The sequence below is a fragment of the Notamacropus eugenii genome, chromosome 3 (genome assembly GCF_028372415.1).
Source record: "Notamacropus eugenii isolate mMacEug1 chromosome 3, mMacEug1.pri_v2, whole genome shotgun sequence".
In the NCBI taxonomy this organism is placed as follows: domain Eukaryota; kingdom Metazoa; phylum Chordata; class Mammalia; order Diprotodontia; family Macropodidae; genus Notamacropus; species Notamacropus eugenii.
This window is the reverse complement of record NC_092874.1, coordinates 362,515,063-362,535,610: the sequence shown is the minus strand read 5'-3', so window position 1 is coordinate 362,535,610 and position 20,548 is coordinate 362,515,063. Positions and strand designations below refer to the sequence as shown.

General features: G+C 38.0%; 2 protein-coding genes across 13 annotated transcripts in view; one reads left to right on the top strand and one right to left on the bottom strand.

Moving 5' to 3' along the window:
* LOC140496935 (uncharacterized) overlaps positions 1–4,417 on the bottom strand; it is a 325,087-nt gene extending 320,670 nt beyond the window's left edge. For 9 of the 12 annotated variants that reach the window (XR_011964454.1, XM_072597359.1, XM_072597349.1 and 6 more), the window contains exon 1: positions 3,585–3,758. The gene's annotated coding sequence lies outside the window, so the exon portion shown is untranslated. Of the gene's footprint in view, positions 1–3,584; positions 3,763–4,077 lie in introns of those variants that run through there. The other 3 variants (XM_072597351.1, XM_072597350.1, XM_072597354.1) reach the window with 3 other exon arrangements.
* The window catches only part of RIOK2 (RIO kinase 2), a 38,522-nt gene continuing 21,943 nt past the window's right edge, over positions 3,970–20,548 (top strand). Inside the window, exons 1-3 of the mRNA XM_072597348.1 lie at positions 3,970–4,110; positions 12,004–12,142; positions 19,355–19,471. Coding sequence (XP_072453449.1) covers positions 3,970–4,110; positions 12,004–12,142; positions 19,355–19,471 — 397 coding nt within the window. The remainder of the gene's footprint in view (positions 4,111–12,003; positions 12,143–19,354; positions 19,472–20,548) is intronic.

The following is a 20,548-nucleotide window of genomic DNA, read 5'->3' as shown; positions in this document are numbered from 1 at the left end:
AGGGAAGGGAATAAATATTTATATATCAGTTACTACATGCCAGACACACAAATATTATTTCATTTGATCCTCACAACAACTCTTTGACTTAGGTGCTGTGACAATAAAAAGGTTCAAGAGACATAATTTCTGGATAATTTAATCATTTTATTAATAAGGCCAACATGTTATTGATAAAAGGATGGTTATTTGGCCTTTCTTTCTTAAACCAAAGATAATCATGGCAGCTGGTACTCTTCAAAGAGTAGGTGTTCAATAAGAGGTTGGGAATATCATCCTTGACTTATCTTACCCAGACCACTTGTGCCTTGGGCAATCTATTCAAAGAATTTCATGCCCCACCCAAGCCTGAGCAGAACACAAAAGCTACTCTACCAGGGTGGGGTTCAGTCTCATCAGTAATGCCCTTCAAGAGACTGAACTTTTTAAAATCATGACTTTGAAAGAAAAGTCCTTTGATTTCCCCAAGTCATTGTGTATTAACAATCATTTCCCTCAGTACTATTATTATACTCATTTTATTCTATTATTATATGTTATCATACCCATTTCACAGTTGAGGAAATTGTAGTAAACAAGTTAAATGACATGCCCAGGGTCAAACAACTAGTAAGCAAGATGGGATTTTACTTGCAATGTTCCTGATTGAAATCTAGAAGCATGCTTTCTCAATCAAAACTTTCCCCTGCCACATACATGTGTCAAAACCTCCTAGAATTCCACCTTCCCTACCAACACCACCACAGTAATCCTCTATATCTGCCACCTCTTCATGGAGGTTTTGAGTTTCAGGGTACAGAAACTGCCTCAGTACATAGAAATGGAACCTGATTGTCCTGATCAAAAATCGTCTCTGCTCTGAATGTTGCTGAGATTGAAAAGTATGAAATGCTCTTCCGATGAATTTACCCCAAACTTTAGGATTCCTCATAACATCTCTCTGTATCTTATAATATTTTCTATATGCCAATTTTATATCTTATATTTGGCTATTATGTGGTACAGAAGTCCTCAATAGAGCTTACCTGGTAGACTTCCATTTCAATTATCACTGCTATGCTTCTCCACCCTCTGACTCCTCAATTTCTCAGTATTCACAGAAGAGATGGGAGCCTTAGTCAGGAACTCTGCTCTAGGTACACATTCCCAAACAAACCTCACTTCATTTTAACAGGGATTTCTGACAAAACACACATATAAAAAAGTTCAAAGCTTCTAACAAATAAAAAATAGTTTCCCAAACTGGAAAAGCATGGCAGGTTTAATATAGAAAGTATGCAAGAGGTAAGCAAGATTTTTCTGTGGACAAAACAGTATTGAAGCTAAGGGATTCTGTGGCTGACATGCAGCAAACAGAAGGAAGAATGTTGGCTAGATGGAAAGAGAAGAGTGACCTTTATCTTCTTTGCTTAGATTTTGTTCTAGATCAAATTTGTTTGGCTGCCAAACCAGAGATCTTCAGAACTTAGAACCCTAATTCAGACAGCTGACTGATACATAGGGTAACAACTCAACCCCAGACACATGGTGTTAAAAGAAAAGACTTACTGTTAGCCTAAAATTTTCTGCCTAGCTTTGGTTAGCTGGGTGTGATAGTCATAACCAAGATGACTAAAGAGTTCTCAGTCCACCCACATTAGGAAGGAGTTGTCTACCTCAGCCTAGCAGATAGGAGCTGAGAAGGATGAGATGAGATGAACACCAAAAGTTTATAACAAGCAGCAACCCATAAGACCAGAGGCATGATATGACCAGGAGAAAGAGAACACAGAACTAGGGGAAAGAAGCAAAGACTTCCACAGACATAACTTGATAATCAAATATAAGTCCAAGAGAGAGCAATTGCCCAGCAGGGTGCAAATCCAAGGACCAATACAATGTCATTACAAGAAAATATCATCCACCCTACAGCATGGAAGCATGAGTTTCTCCTACCAGCATGATCCCTACACATAGCTACTCTTCCTACCAATGATGCACGTATTTGGAGAAAAGAATTTTCTAGGTTTGTGGCAGGAATGTTTTCATGTTACTTTATTATTCAATTTCATTAAGTGCTTTGCTCTGTATCAGTTGAGTCCTCTATCCTTTAACAAGTAAAAGTATATGGGGGCAGAGAAAAAGGATAATGAGTTTCATGAGATATGGTTTTGAATAGTTTGAATCTTTGGTAGCTTTTGGGGGAACACCATGTGTAATATAGTATTGCTGTTTCAAGTTTCACAATTTGTCAACTGGGAAACAACCAATTATTGCTGTTGTTCATCACCCTATCTATTATACTTAGAGAAGTCTGTAACCAGACTAGGCAAAGGGTGATGAATGTTTTCACCACTGTAAACTCTCTATTAAGCCATAGAAGAGTTAACAGGGTATAAAGTAAGAACAATATCTTCTAAGGTTCCAGACATGTAGGTTAGATTAGTTTTTCCCTGAAAATCAATTAAACTGGTGAGATTTAATTGATTCAGGGAACCAAGGCTAGAAGTACTAACTGACATATAGTCTCCTGGTAGCCTAAGTATAAAAGTCCGATTGAGTCAGGGTACCTAAAGTTTGAGACATAGTTCTGACCAGGCACATTACTCAGATCCAGGAAAGGCCTGATTCAGGTCAATTTCCTGGAAGTTCATGTTCAAGAATGGAATGAAATGACACAGTTAGAAAAGTCTGGGAGAGAAGAGGTATTTACACTGACTACCAAATTGAAGGTATACAGAGCCTTTGTGCTGACCTCATTGTTGTATGCCTGTGAAACATGGACAGTCTACTAGCACTATGCCAGTAAACTGAATCACTTTCATTTGAACTGTCTTAGGAAGATTCTGAGGATCACCTGGCATGATAAGGTACCAAACACTAAAGTCCTTGTTCAAGCTGAACTGCCAAGCATTCGAACTGTGCTTCAGAGAGCACAACTCTGATGGGTTGGCCACAGAGTTCAAATGCAAAATGTACGCTTGCCAAAAAGACTATTTTATGGAGAACTCATGGTGGTCAGATGAAGTGATAGAAGGACACTCTCAAGAACTCTGGATTTGATTGTGCAACATGGGAGACACTGGCACAGGACCATATCAGAAAGGGTGCTGTGCTCTATGGCAAAGCAGAATTGAGACAGAACAAAGTAGATGTAGGAGGCGCAAATTTGGAGTATTCACCTCACATATTCAGACAGACTGTCTGGGCCCAGCCTGTAGTAGAGCATTCCCAGTCTCATCAGTCACAGAAGGACACCCTGAAATTTCACTTTATCAAGGTGATGTCATTTTGGTCCTCTTGGAGAACGCAGGACAACAACCAACCAACCAAGCTTCACAATGTGGAACCCCTTTGCAACAGAAAGGGTTCTAATTCCTACTTTACAGATGGTGAAAACTGGGGGGAGAGACATGACAAGATACGCCCAAGCACCCCCAAGTTGGTAACTGTCATCTCCAGGACTGGAATGAGGACTCCCAAGTCCACTCCCTTGCCAGTCCATGACAGTGCATCTAAACCACTCTGACCAGCACCTTATCCCCGAAGGTGCTACAGGGGGCCTCCAGATAAAGTTGGTTTTATTTTACTATTCACTTATTTACCTTTAACTTCTCCAGGTCCAAAGTGCCCAGCCTAGTCTTTCTGTCTCTCTCACCCTCTTTAGGAGACCACGGTGCCGGAAGGCAGCAATAGAAACTAACCTGGAAGAAACTGCTATGCCCACCACTCGTCAATTTCCCAGGGCCCCCACCCCCGGCAGGACACTTCACCTAGGTAGCCAATCCTGGCAGATTAAAAAGAATAAACCTCCCAGAAAGAGCACTTTTCCACATCCAGGATTAAATTTCGCTCTTTGATTCACTGTGAAAAACATTAAACTTGTAATTCCCCCTGATTCCCGAAACAAAGAAGACCGCTTGCTTTTTTATTCGAAAGGGAAATCTTGGGGTTTTATATATCGACAAGGACCTGGCAGCCAAAGGACGCATGCGCCCGAGGCGCCTTCTCGTTCGGGCATGTGTGCTGGGAACATTCCATCGCGGGTTGTCTCCTGTAACAGCCATGGGGAAGGTGAACGTGGCCAAGCTACGCTACCTGACGCGGGACGACTTCAGGGTTCTGACCGCGGTAAGACCCGGGATGCGCCGTGCCCGATCTCTCCCGACCCCGGCCCGACGGGCGCGGTTTCTCCCTCTTCCTCCGGCGGGCTGACTTGGGTGCGGTCCGGGGAGCTGGGCGGGCAGGAGAAAGGGAACCCAGCCACCGGGACGGACTCTCCCGGAGAACCGCGAGCCCGGCCTTCTTAGATCTCCGGGGAGTTTCGATCGTCTGGACCCCGGCCTGCGAGCATCGGGCGGGAGCAGGGTTGGGGCCGGGCGGGGGCCACGCTCACCCCGCGCTGGCTGGGGTCGAATCCCGCCCTCAAGGGGAAAATGAGGGGGCCTTCGGGATGGACGTTGTGCTTCCGGGTTCAGCCTGTAGAGGTCAGCGATGAAAGGTTTCCGAAGCATTTACGTATGTTCTGTCTTCTGACCCCCTGAGGTTCTGTGGTCTTTCTTCCCATTTTACAGACGAGGAAACAGGTTGTCCCTGGAGCCAGGAAGATGGGCAAGTTACTTGACTCAGTTTCCTCCTCTGTAAAATGAGCTGGTGAAAGAAATGGCCCACCACTCTGGTATCTTCGCCAAGAAAACCTCCAGGGGGTCACGAAGAGTGGGGAGTCGGAGACGTGACGTGTGTGTGTGTGTGTGTGTGTGTGTACACAATTTAAAGAAAATAGATGGGGAGAAGTGTTTTTCTCTCCCCCAAAGATGACCATGTGTAATCCTGGCTTAGAGTGAATGTCAATAGTAACTGTTTCTGGTGGAAACAACCACCCTGAGACTCCTGCCCCTCCCAGCTTGATTTATTTTACTTTTTTTCTGTTTAAAGGGGTCATCCCCTGACTGCTTTTTAAAGAGGCCTGTTTACAGAATGGGCATTACCTCACTTTAAGGGAGTACCTGAAAAGGCCTTACCCTGAAAGGCCAAGGGCCTTCCCTAGTCATCCTGATGAATATCTGGTCACTGGATTCAGGTGGCTCTGGAAGAGAAGTGAGGCTGGTGACCTGCACAGCCCTCCCTCCCTCAAAACAAAGTCAAGTGCAAGTCCTGTCATCATTTCTCTGATGTCACGATTTTCTTCAAAAACAATGGGCGAACAGAACAATGTGTAGTACTATACAGTACATATTCCCTCATATCACTTCTTTTTAAGAGATAGCATCATAAGGCCTTCCTAATTGATTTGAATGTTCATATTACTCAGTAGCTTAGTTATTCAGTTACTCTTCATACAATATTGCTTTTATTGTATACATCCATTCTCCTGGTCTGCATTCTTATTTCATGGAAGTCTTTGCATATTTTTCTAACAGCAGCCTGCTTGTCATTTCTTACAGCACAGTAGTATTCCATCACAGTCATAAGCCACAACTTATTCTGCCATTCCCAAATTGATGGATATGCCTTCAATTTCCAATTCTTTGTGACTACAAAGAGCTGTTATAAATATTTTAGAACATATAAGTTCTTTTTTCTTTTTCCCTAATCACCTTGCTGGATCAAAGAATATGCATGGTTTTATAACTCTTTGGACATAATTCCAGATTGCTCTCTAAATTTATTGGATCAGTTCACAATTCCACCAGCAGTGTATTAAAGTCCCAATTTTTCGATATTCCCTTAAACATTTGACATTTTCCCTTTCTGTCATTGCGGTCAATTTGATAGATGTAAGATGATATCTCAACATTATTTTAGTTTCCATTTTTCTAATCAATAATTATTTAGAGCCTTTTTTCATAATGACTACATACAGTTTTAATTTCTTCATCGGAAAATTACCTGTTCATGTCCTTTGACCATTTATCATTTGGAGAAAGACTCATCATAAATCTGATAAAGTTCTTTATATCTTTGAGATATGAGACCTTCATCTGAGAAATTCTCTAAAATTTTTCTCCCAGTTTCCTGCTTTTCTTCTAATCTGGGCTATGTTGTTTTTATTTGTACAAAAACTTGTATAAATGTCATGAAACTTTTAATGTCATCAAAATTTCCATTTTTAAAGTTTTTTTATTTGTTTTCAGTTTTCTACAATCACTTCCATATATCTTAGATTTTTTCCCCTCCCTCCCCCTTCACCCTTCTCCCTCCCTGAGAAGGCGTGCAGTCTTATATAGGTTCTGCACATACATTCTTATTAAATACATTTTTACTTTAGTCATGTTGCATGGAAGAATTAAAATGAATGAAAGAAACCATAAAACAAAACATAACACAAAAGAAAATGGTCTGCTTCATTCTGTGATCCAATTCCATACTTCTTTCTCTGGATGTTATCCATTTTACATCACATAATACTCTCATCTATTCATAAATTCTTCTTATCCATAAATCCTATAGGTAATATGTTCCATGCTCCTCTATTTTACTTTTGATATCTCTTCTTCATGTCTAGATCATCTGTCAGTTTTGACTTTATTTTGCTGTTAGCCCATACCTAGTTTCTGCCAGACTGCTCTCCAATTTTCCCAGATGTTTGCCAAAAAAATGAGTTCTCATCCCAAAAGCTAAGATCTTTGTGTTATCAAACACAAGGTTGCTAGAGCCATTTACTACTGTGTATTGTATACCTACTCTTTCATCCACCATAGTATTTCTTAGCTAATATCGGATAGTTTTGTAATTGCAGCTTTATGGTAGTTTATGGTCTGACTCTGCTATATCTCCTTCCTTCACGTTTTTTTTTTCCATTAATTCCTTTGACATTCTTGACCTTTTATTTTTCCAAATGAATTTTATTTTTTTTCTAGCTCAAAATAATTTTTTGGTAGTTTAATTGGGATGACACTGAACAAAGATCAGATAGACTTGTCATTTTTGGTTACGTTGGCCGTGGCCACCTAAGAACAATTAATATTTCTCCAATTATTTAAATCTGATTTATTTGTGTTAAAAGTGTTTTATAATTGTGTTCATATAGTTTATTGGTTTGTCTTGGCAGGTATACTCCCAGTGTTTTATATTGTCTGGTTATTTCAAGCAAAATATTTCTATTTTTTTGCAGAACTTTATTGGCAATATATAGAAAAGCTGTTGATTTATGTGAGTTTATTTTATATCCTGCTACTTTGCTAAAATTATTGTTGCAATTAACATTTTAGTTGAATGTCTAGGATTTTCCAAGTGTATCATCGTATTATCTACAAATAGAGAGTTTATTTTGTCATTGCTCATTCTGATTCTTCACTTTCTTTTTGTTCTCTTCTTGCTGTTGCTAGAATTTCTGGTACAATATCAGATGATAGTGATGATAATAGGAGTCCTTGTTTCACTCCTGATCTTATTGGGAAGGCTTCTAGTTTATATCACTTAGGTACTTAAAACCATTTTAAGAACAAATCCATTTATACCTGTTTTTAATAGGAATGAGTGCTGTATTTTGTCAAAAGCTTTTTCTGCATCTATAATCATATGATTTTTGTTGATTTTATTATTGATATCATCAATTATAGTAAGTTTTTTCTGGTATAAATCTCACTTGGTCATGATTATAATCTTTGTGTTATATTGCTGTAGTCTCTTAGCTAGCTAGGATTTTTGCATCAATATTCATTCATGAAGTTGGTTTATAATTTTCTTTGATTTTGCTCTTCCTGATTTAGGTATCAGCACCACATTTGTTTCTTAAAAGGAGTTTGGTAGTGTTAGAGACACGTTTGACACTAATAAGGTATAAAGGAAAATTTATTGCAGCAGAGTTCAGAGGAATTGAACTCATTGGCCAAAGCAGACCCCAACCCTCTTTTCAGGAGATGGGAGGGATACAGAAGGGATATTGGCTTTATACTGTTAGTTCAGGACATATCCTCCCATCAGGAGATAGATTGATCCGATCCTCCATTAGGTCACCATCTTCTCTACATGCCCCTTATGTAACCTCCCCTGGTGTGATCCCCCCCCTCCCAAACATTTTAATACAGGACCCATGATCAGAAAATGGAGGGATAATTTTATACGGGGTGTGTCTGTCTGCTTATATACTTGAGGTTCGTTAAGCATGTGCAGTGAAGAAAAGCCTTCTTCAGGTAATTCTAGGTTGCTTTCCCTGACTAATTCCATCTAACTTTTGATTTGGTCCCTTTATCAAGAACTTTGTGATTTTCTGAAGGCCACTGTCTGTCTCCTGATTGATTGAGTCCACCTTCTATCTACTGGCTATCTTATTGTCTGACTTATTCTCAATGACTTCATCAATTTATAACTTCTGTGGAAACAACTTTTTGCTGTCTCTCACACGTAGGACACCTTCTTTACCTATTGTTCCAAATAATTTATTTAATGTTGAAATTAGTTGATCCTTAAATGTTTAATAGAATTCATTTTCCATCTGGTCCTGATGCTTTTTTCTGAGGAAGCCCATTTGTAATCTGTTTATTTTTCTAAAGTAGGCTTCATTAGATATTCTATTTCCTCTTCTCTTAATCTGAGCAGTTTGTTTTTTGGTAAATATTCTTTCATTTTACTTAGGTTGATAAATTTATTGGCATATAATTGGGCAAAATAATTCCTAATAATTGCTTTAATTTCATTTTCGCTAGTTGTGTACTCCACCTTCTCATTTTTAATACCAGTGATTTAGTTTTCTTTCCCTTTTGTGGATCATATTAACTAATGGTTTATTTATTTTATTGATGTTGGGAATTTTTCCCCCATAAAATCAGCTCCTGGTTTTATTTATTAATTCGTTGTGGTTTTCTTATGTTCAGTTTTATTAATCTTACTTTAATTTTCACAATTTCCAATTTGATGTTTAATTGGGGGTTTTTAATTTGTTCTTCTAATTGTTTTAGTTGCATACTCAATCCATTGTTCTGTTCTTTCTTTATCTTATTGATGTAAGCATTTAAAGATAGAGATTTTCTCTGATTATCACTTTTTCTGTGTCCCTTAAGTTTTGACATGTTAGCTCATTACTATCATTCTCTTATAAAATTATTTATTGTTTCTGTGATTTGTTCTTTGACTCACTCATTCTTTAAGATTATTAGATTGTTTAGTTTCCAATTTTTGCTTCCATTCTCCTTTGTTAAATGTAATTTTGTTGGATTGTGATCTGAAAAAGATGCATGTAACACCTCTGTTTTTCTGCACTTAACCATAAGGTTTCTGTGTCCTAATATAAAGTCAGTTTTTGCAAATGTGCCATGTACCACTGAAAAACGGGGAGGGGTCTGTGTGTGTGTGTGTCTGTGTGTCCATCTGTGTGTTCCCATTCATTTCTCTCTAGGCAGCTACCATTTCTAGCATATCTAAGATTCTGTTTATCTCCTTGACTTTCTTACTTATTTTATGGTTACATTTATCTAGTTTTGAAAAGGGAAAGTTGTAGTATCTGTTCATCTGTCATTCATTTTCCTTTTCCTTTATAAATGTGAGTGCTATAATATTTGGTGCATATATATTTAGTATTGATATTACTTTATTGTCCATGTTACATTTTAACATAATGTAGTTTCCCTGTTTATGTCTTTTAATTAAATCTATTTTAGCTTTAACTGTCTGAGATCATAGTTGTTTTCCCCATTTCATTTTGTTTTTTTATGTCAACTAAAGCAGATAAAAAACTAAAATGAAGCTGATAAAATAAAAGCTACTCCTGTCCATTATTTTTACTCTATGTGTGTCTCCAATTTTTTAATGTGTTTCTTGTAAACACATCATCAGGTTCTGATTTTTGATCCATTCTGCTCTCTTGTTTCTGTTTTATGTGAGTTCATCCCATTCATGTTCAAAGTTATAATTACTAGCTGTGTGTTTCCCTCTACCCTATTTTTCCCCACTGTTTCTTTCTCTTTCACTTACTCTCCTTCTCCCTCTTTCACCTTTATCTTCTTATGTTTCTCCTGATTCTTGCATTTAAAGTGAGAATTTCTGTTCAGTTCTGGTCTTTTCCTCAAGAATGTCTGAAAGTCCTTTCAATTCATTAAGTTCCCATTGCGCACTCCACTTTGCTGGATAGATTATTCTTGGTTGCAAACCCAGCTCTTTTGCTCTTCAGAATATCATTCCATCCCTCTTTGGTCTTTAAATGTAGAAGCTGCTAAATCTTGTGTTATCTTTACTGTAGTCCTGCAATATTTGACTTCTTTCTAGTTGTTTATATTTTCTCCTTAACCTGGGAGCTTTGAAGCTCAGCTGTATTGCTCCTAGAAGTTTTCATTTTGGGGTTTCTTTCGGGTAGCAATCAGTAGATTTTTTCCATTTCTGTTTTATTCTCTAGTTCTAAACTTAAGGGTAATTTTCTTTAAGTATGTCTAGACAGTTGTTTTGCTTATGACTTTCAGGTAGTCCAACAATTCTTGTACTATCTCACCAGGATCTGTTTTCCAGGTCAGTTTCTCTGATGAAATATTTCATGTTGTCTTCTATTTTTTCATTCCTTTGATTATGTTTTATTATTTCTTGATGTCTTATGAAGTCATTAGCTTCCTGTTGCCCAGTTTTAATTTTTAAGGAGTTAATTTCTTCAGTAAGGTTTTGGACTTCTTTTTTGTAATTCTTCATAATCTTCTTATGTGACTCATTTCTTTTCTCAGTTTTTCTTTTACCTCTCTTATTTGATTTTAAAGTCCTTTTTAAGCTTTTCCAAGAATTCTTTTGGAGCTTGTGACCATTTTACATTTTCTTTGAAGCTTTACAAGTAGCTGCTTTGAATTCTTTGTCTTCTGCGTTTGAACCCTGATCTTATCTATCACCATAGTTACTATCTATGGTAAGATTCTTTTTCTGTTATTTACTCTCTTTTTTTAGTGTTCTGTTTCTTGGCTGTTAACTTTTTGGGAGAGGGACAAAGTAGGGTTCAGGGCCTTCTATTCATAAAAATGAGAAGATTACAAAATTAATTCCATCCATAGGTACTCATTTTTGCACCCCAGCCAAGACTAGCAAACCACCAATACCAGTACCATCAACCCCACTACTGTTGCCACCTCAAATGCTGTTACTAGTTACAGTCCTGGAAGTGCATCACTGCCCCAAATATCCATTCACCCTTCTGCCCTGGAACTGATGCTTTCCTGTAAGAGACCACAATCAGTTCTCTCCATCCTAGAATCAGGAGCAGAGCCCCATCTGACCTTACTCACCCAAAAGTGTTTGCTCCTCTTCCCATAGCCACAACCTGGAATCACATCCAAACATCTGGGCCTCATGTTCAGTGCCAGCATAGGGACCACCCCCATCCCCTGCACTCTTTGCCTGATCAGCTGCCCAACTGCCCCACCTTTCATGGGATGAAAGTTCCCTAAGCTAACACAGCTGCCTCCAAGGCTTGCTTTTGTTAATATAGTATTTCACCATTCTGTAGGTCAGATCTTTCCTAATATCCTAAGTTTATCTTGGACTGGTCAACTATTTTACTCTAACTATTTTTGCCATTCTAAAATTCAGTTTGAGGAATTGTTTTAAGCAGTTTGGAGAGGAATTTGGGAAAGCCAGATAATTTGCTGCCCTATTCCACCATCTTCCCACAATCCATCTTCAAAGGAATATTTTCAACCAATAATTCATTAAGCACCTACTGTATGCGAGGCACTGAACTAAGTTTTCAAATGTTCTTGTTTGTGTGTTTGTTGGGGGTAGGGTAAGGGTTATTTCATATCAGCCTTGCTGCCCTAGATTATCTTGTAAGGCTAACGGTGACTTAGAGGATGTCAAGTTAAGTTACCCAGCTTTTGCAGTGATGAGTCAATTTGTGACTTTCTAAAAACTGTATTTTAAAGTTCTTAGTTTCAAAATTAATATCATTTAAAAATTTGCCCCTTTTTCTCCCACTTCACAGCTTCTGGTGCATTAAGTAAAACAAGACATCTTAAAAGAACTGAGATGATATATTTGTGTTTTGGGGGAAGTTAGAGAAGAATCCTTTTAGGAGTTGCATATATGTTGTTTTTTGTTGTGTGTTTTTAACTTCAGGTCGAAATGGGCATGAAGAACCATGAAATAGTTCCTTGCAGTTTGATCGCTTCCATTGCCAGCCTTAAACATGGTGGTTGTAATAAGATTTTGAGAGAACTGGCGAAGCATAAACTCTTAGCTTATGAACGAACTAAAAGTAAGTATTGAATGCAGATGTAACACTGAGGTGCTTTTTTGGATTCTTTAATATGAAAAGAATCTGATTTTTCTTAACATGGCTAACTCCTTAGGGTGGTGTGGGTCAACCTCCATTTCTGACTTTGTAGGTAAATCCAAGAGTTTACATGGGAAGATAACATAGGACAAGAATTCTTGACATTTTTTGTGTCATTAGACCCTTTTGGCAGTCTGGTAAAGCCTATAAACTCTTAAGAATAATGCCTTTAAATGCATAAAATACATAGGATTACAAAGGGAACCCATTATTTATATTTAGTTATCAAAATATTTTTTTGAAAGCTACTTCACTGGAGGGGCAGATAGAACAAAGATGGTGGAGTAGAAACAGGGACCTGCTTGAGCTCTCTCCCCCACCCCCCAAGTCCCTCAAAATACTTGTAAAAAATGATTAAACAAATTCTAAAGCAGCAGAAGCCAGAATGGAGCAGATGTTCCATTACAGAATAGAACAGATATTCCATTACAGATTTTCAGCCCAAGACACTCTGGAATGCCAGCAGGAAGGGTCTGTTGCACTGGGCTCAGAGTGGACCGTGCCACCACAGACAGGACTGGACCAGGCCTCAGGGTGCTGAATCATGGTATCTGTAGTGGTTTCCAGACTTCTCAACCCACAAACATCAAAGACAGCTTCAAAGGTCAGTAGGAAAGCTCTCTCACCTGGGAGAGAAATGAATATGGTCCTGCCCCAGCCCCAGGGTGGCTGCAGCCAGTTAGCCTACAGACAGTGGAGAAATTGGGAACCGATCTGTGTCGCAGAAGAAGAGAGCTGGTGGCAGCTAGAGAGAGAATCCAACTCACAGTTTCAGAGCAGAAAAGAGTACTTGTGGTTTCTAATAGACCAGAGTACAGGCCAGGAGAAGAGTAAACACCTCTCCTTTGATCATACCACTTTGGAGTAACCAAGAATTTACAGGTACCTAGAGATATCTCAGAAAACATACACAAAAACCCTGGAACTTGGGGCAGTATACCCTCCATGTAATCAAGAGCTCAAAAGTCAAGTAATTGACTGGGAAAATAACCATAAGGGGGAAAAAATAAGCCTATAGAAGGTTACTTTCTTGATGAAAAGGTATTTTCTTACAAGGAGGAAGATCAGCCAGAGGAAGACAACAAGGTCAAGGCTCCTACATCCAAAGCCTCCATGAAAAGTTTGAAATGCCCTTAGGCCATGAAGAGCCCAAAAAGGATTTTGAAAATCAAGTAAGAAAAGGTAGAGGATAAATTGGGAAGAGAAATGAGAACGATACAAGAAAATCATGAATAACGAGTCAATAGCTTGCTTAAAGGAAACCCCAAAAGATGCTGAAGAAAATAACAGCTTTAAAAATAGACTAACCCAAGTGGCAGAAGAGGTCCAAAAACCCAAGGAGGAGAAGAATGCCTTAAAAAAGCAGAATTGGCGAAATGGAAAAGGAGTTCCAAAAGCTCACTGAAGAAAGTAAGTCCTTTAAAATTAGAATGGAGCAAATGGAAGCTAATGACTTCATGAGAAACTAGGAAATTATTGAATAAAACCAAAAGAATGAAAATGTGAAATATCTCATCAGAAAAAACAACTGACTTGGAAATTGGATCCAGGAGAGACAATTTGAAAATTACTAGACTACCTGAAAGCCATGATCAAAAAAGAGCCTAGACATCATCTGTCAAGAAATTATCAAGGAAAACTGCCCTAAAATTCTAGAGTCGGGGATGAAAACCTCCTGAAAGAGATCCTAAAAGGAAAACTCCTAGGAATATTATAGCTAAATTCCAAAGCTCCCAGGTCAAGGAGAAAATATTGCAAGCAGCCAGAAAAAAAATTCAAGTATTATGGAAACACAATCAGAATAACACAAGATCTAACAGCTTCCACATTAAGGGATTTAAGGGCTTGGAATGTGATATTCCAGAGGTTAAAGGATCTAGGATTAAAACCAAGAATCACTTACCTAGCAATACTGAGTATAATTCTTTAGGGGAAAAAATGGAATTTCAGTAAAATAGAGGACTTCCAAGCATTCTTGTTAAAAAAGACCAGAGCTGAATAGAAAATTTGACTTGAATACAAGAATAAAGAGAAACATGAAAAGGTAAACAAGAAGAGTATCCATAAGGGACTCATTAAAGTTGAACAGTTTAGATTCCTGTATGGACCGATGATATTTGTAACTCATGAGACCTTTCTCAGTATTAGAGTAGTTAGAGGGAATGTGTGTATTTATATTTTTATTTATATATGTATATGTATGTGTTTATACATACATATAGATAGACAGACAGACAGAGGACACAGGGTGAGCTGAATATGAAGGGAGGATACCTAAAAAATAAAATTAAATGTTGAGAGGAATGTACTGGAAGAAAGAGAAAGGGAGAGATAGAACGTAGTGAAGCATCTCACATAAAAGAGCCAAGAAAAAGCTATTATAATGGAGAGGAAGAGGGGAGAAGTGAGGGAATAAATGAGCCTTACTCTTATTGGATTTGGCTTAAGGAGGCCAATAACACATTAAATTGGGCATGGAAATCTATCTTACTCTGCAGGAAGGCAGGGGAGAAAGGGATAGGAGAGGGAGGATAATAGAAGGAACAGCAGATTTGGGGAAGGGATAATCAAAAGCAAACACTGTTGTGGAGGGACATGTCAAAAGAGATAGTGGAATAAATGGAGGGCAGGACAGGATAGAGGGAAATGTGTTTAGTCTTTTGCAACATAACTGTTAAGGAAGTGTTTTTCCATGGCTACATATGTATGACCTAATATCTAATTGCTCAGTGAGGGTGGGTGAGGAGGGAGGGAGAGAATGTGGAACTCAAACTTTAAAAATGAATGTTAAAAATTGTTTTTGCATGCAGTTGGGAAATAAGTGTACAGGCAATGAGGTATTGAAATCTGTCTTGCCCTACAGAAAAATAGAGGGGAAGGAAATGAGGGGCGGGGCTATAGAAGGGAAGGCAGATTGGGGAAAGGGGTGGTTGGGATGCATGCTGTCCTGGGGTAGGAGAGAAAATTTGGAATTCAAAATATTGTGGAAGTGAATGTTAAAAACTGAAAATAAATTATGTTTTTAAAAATTAAAAAAGAAAGGTAGTTCACTAGACCTCAGATTAAGACCTGTTATAGAATTTAAGTGACTTGCTCATGTAGCTAGTTAGTATCATAGACAATAATTGAACCTTGATTGTTCTGACTTAAATCCAGAACTCATTATTTATAACTCATTATTTTATTTATATATACACAAGAAGCCTTGCTGCTTCTTGTCGTTATTTAGATAACACCGAGAAAAAAATGTTAAAAGCTTCATAGTATCATAAACACTGAACAGTAAGACTTTCCTAGCAGTATTGAAAAATTTCCAAGAAGTCAGTATAAAAAATTGTTCCTATCTCACCATAGTCCTAATAAGCATGCTGCTTAGTTCGTTCAACCTGCCTCATATAAATCTATATTTCCCTTATTACATTGTTTACACACTCATTCTGTAGCACCTCTTGAAAGAGATGGAACAGCACACACAGTCCAGTCTACTGGCCTACTTTTCAACATCATTTCCAGAAAATAATTGTGCCCTAAAGGGAAGAAAGGGGCAACCTGCATTGAAAAAGTCACTCCCATGTTCAGTGTACTGAGGGAGTATTTTCTCTTTTTCTAAGAATGATTGCATCTGGAAGGTGGAGGGATGATCCTTAGAGGAGGTGATAGCTAACCTGACCTTTAAAGGGAGATAAGGAACCCAAGGAACAGGGCATTCTATGCATGGGAGATGTCTTTTGCAAATATATGAAAGGTCAAGTCTGAAAAAGAAGTAGGTTGTTGGAAAATAGAGTGTGTGAAAAGGAGTCATATGAAATAAGCCTAGAAAGATGGGTTGAAACCAGCTTCAGAAGTGTTCCAGGGGTTTATTGTGCCTTAGGAAAATTAGTTTGGACACTATACAGAGAATGAATTAGAAACAGAAGAGACTAAAAGAAGGGAAACTAATCATGGGGCTATTACAAAAGTCCAGGTGAGAAACAGTGAGGGCCACAGGTTGTGTGCACACCTGGGTTATATTACTTAAGTTCCTTCTAGGAACTGTAGCTACTCTACTAGACTGCTCTTTATGATCCCAAGTCTTAACAGTGATTGGATATGGGAAATGAAAGAGGAAAGTCAAGATTATGAATTTGGGTGACTTGGAGGATGGTAGTACCCTCGATAGACATTTTTAGATGGTAAGGTTTTTGTTTTTTGGAATGTCAGCAGAGGGGAGATAATGGTTTCTATTTTTTAAGCATTTGGAGATAAGGTTCTAGAGTTCAGGAGAGAAAATAGGACTGCATATATAGAAATTTGGAGTCATCTGCATAGACATGGGAGCTGATGAGATAATAAGTAATATTTAGTTTGCAAAAGCACTTTAAATTTGCAGAGCACTTCATATATTTATATCCTCACAGCAGTCCTGTGAGGTAGGTACTGTTTTCATCACCATTTTACAGAAGAGGAAGCAACCTGATAGAGGTTGTTATTTCCTAGTGTCACACAGCAAGTAAATATATGAGACAGGATTTGAATTCAGATTTTACTGAATCCAAGTACAGTGCTTTTTGGAAGTGAGTATGGAGAGAGAGGGACACATCTGAGACATAGCCAGGATATGTACAGTAGTTCAATGAAAGAAATGGAAAAGGAGCTTGGCAACAGTTAAGAAGGAAAAGGGGGAAAGAAGAAAGCTGAGGGAGGAAAAGGAGTGGTGAATGTAGTGTTGGGTAGCATAGATCAAGGAAGACAAAGAGTAGAAAAAAGTCCTGTCAGATTTAGCAAACATGCAATCACTTTTAGCCTTTGAGATCACAACTTCAGTACAGGGAAGGTATCAAGATCAGAATACAAGGGTGAAGTAAGGATGGGAGTAGAGGCAGTGAGCATAAGCAACTCCCTAAGAATTTAACATTGAACTGGAGTAAAGATGGGGAGGATATTTTGAGGGGGTAGGATCATGTGATGGGTCTTTTTTGTTTTAGGGATGAGAGAAGCCTGCAGATATTTGTAAGGCGTGTGGAAGAAGTAGTCGGAAGGGTGAGGGGAATGGCTCTTAGGGCCTGTTCCTGGAGAAAGAGGTGGCATCAAGGGCTGTGTCAGAAAGGACTTGTCTTTTAGGGAGAAAAGGTGGGGGAAAATGTAGAAGCTTGGGGAGGTGTAAGGTAAGGGAGATGGAAGATTCAAAATGAATGGCCTGGGTTTTCTCATCAAAGTAGGCAAGGGGGCCATCTGTTGAAACACAAGGTGAATAATACTGGGGACTTTAGGAAAAGATTTGGGACAGCTGCTATAAATAACATGAGTATCAGGGAATAAATGGCATTTATATAGCACTTTGACTCTACGACATTATTTTACTTGATCCTCGCTGTAACTCCATGAACTAGTTAATATAGATCTTATCTCCAAAGGATTACAAGGTAGGCTTAATTGAGATTAAGTAACATAAATTCCTTGTAAACTTAGAAAGAATAGCTGTGTACATTTCTGTAGTGGCTCAGAGTACCACCAGTGTAAAAGCAAAGAAGTTGGTGGGGGGGGATTACCCAGACTTGGTCATTGGCAGGGTGTAAACTGCATAAAAACATCATTAGCTAGGGATTCGGGGCTGTAGGACTGTGTTTAACTGGATAACTAATAGTACAGCTGCTATAAAGACAAGAAAGTGAGGTCAAAGGAGGGATGAAAAACTAGTAGATTCTCAGGGAGTAAAATTGAGGTCAGAATGAGGACCAAGAACTAGACTTCAGAACAGAAAAGCAAAGGAAGAAATTCAGGGATATTATATTATGATTGAGAAAGATATTTCCAGAGTTCAAAATCATGGAGGTGGTACAGCTTAGAGTGGTGATGAGATCCCTGGTGGTCATGGGAATTGAGAATATTCAGAGAAGACTGAATTTCTCAAGAAAGGTGGAAGAATAACCCTGCAAGTGGCAGGTGACAACAGGATCACTGCCCAACAGAGTGATCCTTAAAGGAGGAGAATCTGAAAGCAGCAGGGGAGAGTGGAGCTCAGTGTGTATTTTGGTTCTTTCTGACTTGGTAACCCCTCAGAAGGAACAGCCAGTACTGGAAAGAGAAACAACAGACGAGAGAACCAGGTTTCTGTGAGTGTAAGAAAAGAGAATGATTATGAGAGAAAAATCTAACAGAGAGAGAGTAGACTTCTCAACAATAGATTAGGAACATGGGAGGACCTGTACAATATGAGGAATTATTTACGTATTATTTTATCCCCATTACTAGACTAAACTTCATGAGGGCAGAGACTGTGTCTTTGTTCTTTCATATTTTCCATACATGCCTTACATACATTTAGCAGGCACTCAAATGCAACAATCTTAAAAGAGCACTATAAAAGTTAAATCAAAGCCCTGGACTTTAGTTGTGACTGTTACTTTCTACCTCTTAGTACCTTGGGCAAGTCAATTAGCCTCAGTTTCCTTAACTGTAAAAGTTGGATAAATTATATTTGTACAGCCTTTCATCTGATGGTTTCAATGCACATTGAATTCTTTGGGGGAGGCAAACTGACAGTACAGTGCAAATTATAAAAATAATAATTTCTATTTTTAAAATATGAATTAGAACCATTACCAAAACTTATCTCACTGGGGATAGAGCCTCATTATTTAGATAGAGAATGGATGAACAAACTCATATCAACATTGTGGAATTTATGGAAGCAGCAGTGTGATATAGTAGAAAACACCTCCTTATCTGAAAATCAGAAAATGTGGTTTCAAGTCCCGGTTCCAGTCATGTGCCCCTGGGCACATCAGTTCACCGTCTCTCAGTTTTCTCATTTGTAAAATAATGGTAGTTGTGAGGAAAGTGCTGTTCTTGAAAACCAATATGAATATGAGCTATTACTAAAAATATGGTAATACAATCTAGCTGCTAAATGATAAGTAATGTCAGGTAGATATAGAGGATAGGAAGATACCTATAAGGTCAATGTGAATAATGCTTTTTAACATAAACAGAATACATCCCAAAAGTATGTAGTATAGTTTCTGTGTTTAGAAAGGGGGGGAAAATAGTAACATTAAAACAGATCCTCAAGGCAAAAGTATGTATCTTAGAAAGTGAGAATAACATAAGAATTGGAACCTAACATAAAAGAATTTTCTTTTTTTCTTTTTTCAGCTGTCCAAGGCTATAGGTTGACAAATGGAGGTTATGATTACCTCGCTTTGAAATCGCTTTCTTCAAGACAGGTGATTGACTCTGTTGGAAACCAAATGGGTGTTGGCAAAGAATCAGGTAATTTTCTGAAATGTTGAATTCTTTTTTAATTAGCTTCCCTTTTTCTTTATTCTTTTTTCTCTTCTGCTATGTATCAGTATATAAATAAAGTGCTATCTGTGTAGAAAATAAAGGAAAGCCTTTTTTAGTTTTCTGAGTTATACAATTTTTTCCCCAGATATTCATAATTAGTACCATAGATTTAGAGCCATAAGGGTTAAGGTTCATCTAGTCTTAGCCTTTCATTTTATAAATGACGAAAATGTTAGTCCAGAAAGGTGAAATCACTTGTTTAAGGTCATACAGGTAGTCAGTAACAGAGGCAAGATTTAAAAGCCTATTAAAAAACCCTAAATACTATTCATGTTTTTGGTTTTTTAACTTTCCATTCCAAATTTTTTTCCCTCCTCCAACCATAAAGAAGGTAAGAAGGAGAAACAACTAGTAAACAACATATTAAAAATATGTATAGTTATACAAAACAAATTCCCACATTAGCCACTTCTCCCCCAAAAAAAAATAAAGAAAAGAAAGGAAAGAAACTTCAGTCTACACTCTTGAGTTCATCTGCTCTATCTGGAAGTAAATAGCATGATTCATCTTGATTCCTTTGGAATTTTGGTGGGTCATTGTGTCAGTAACAAAAAATTTTGTTGTAATCACAGTTGATTATCTTCACAATATTGCTATTATTGTACAAATTTTCCTCCTGATTCTGCTCATTTCACACTGCATATGTTCATACAAGTCTTCCCAAGTTAAAGTTATTCTAGTATATTGTCTTCAAACATAATATACTCATTTTGTTTCTCTTTATTTTAAAAAAGATAGCGGTGTAGCATGATAGCAAAGTATTATCTTATAAATCTTAGAGCAAGCACTTACAATCAGGTTAGGATATTCAGAATAAGTGAGTACCCAAAGACCATAAATATTTTCATTTGAACAGTTTTATATCATGTGAGGAAAGAAAAACATTGTCTTATAGCAGACCTGCACAACCTGCAGCCCAAAGACACACCAGGGATTTGGGGCAGCCCACAAAAAGTGTAGAGGATATTTTCCTCTACATTTTTCATAGGCCACCCAAAATTC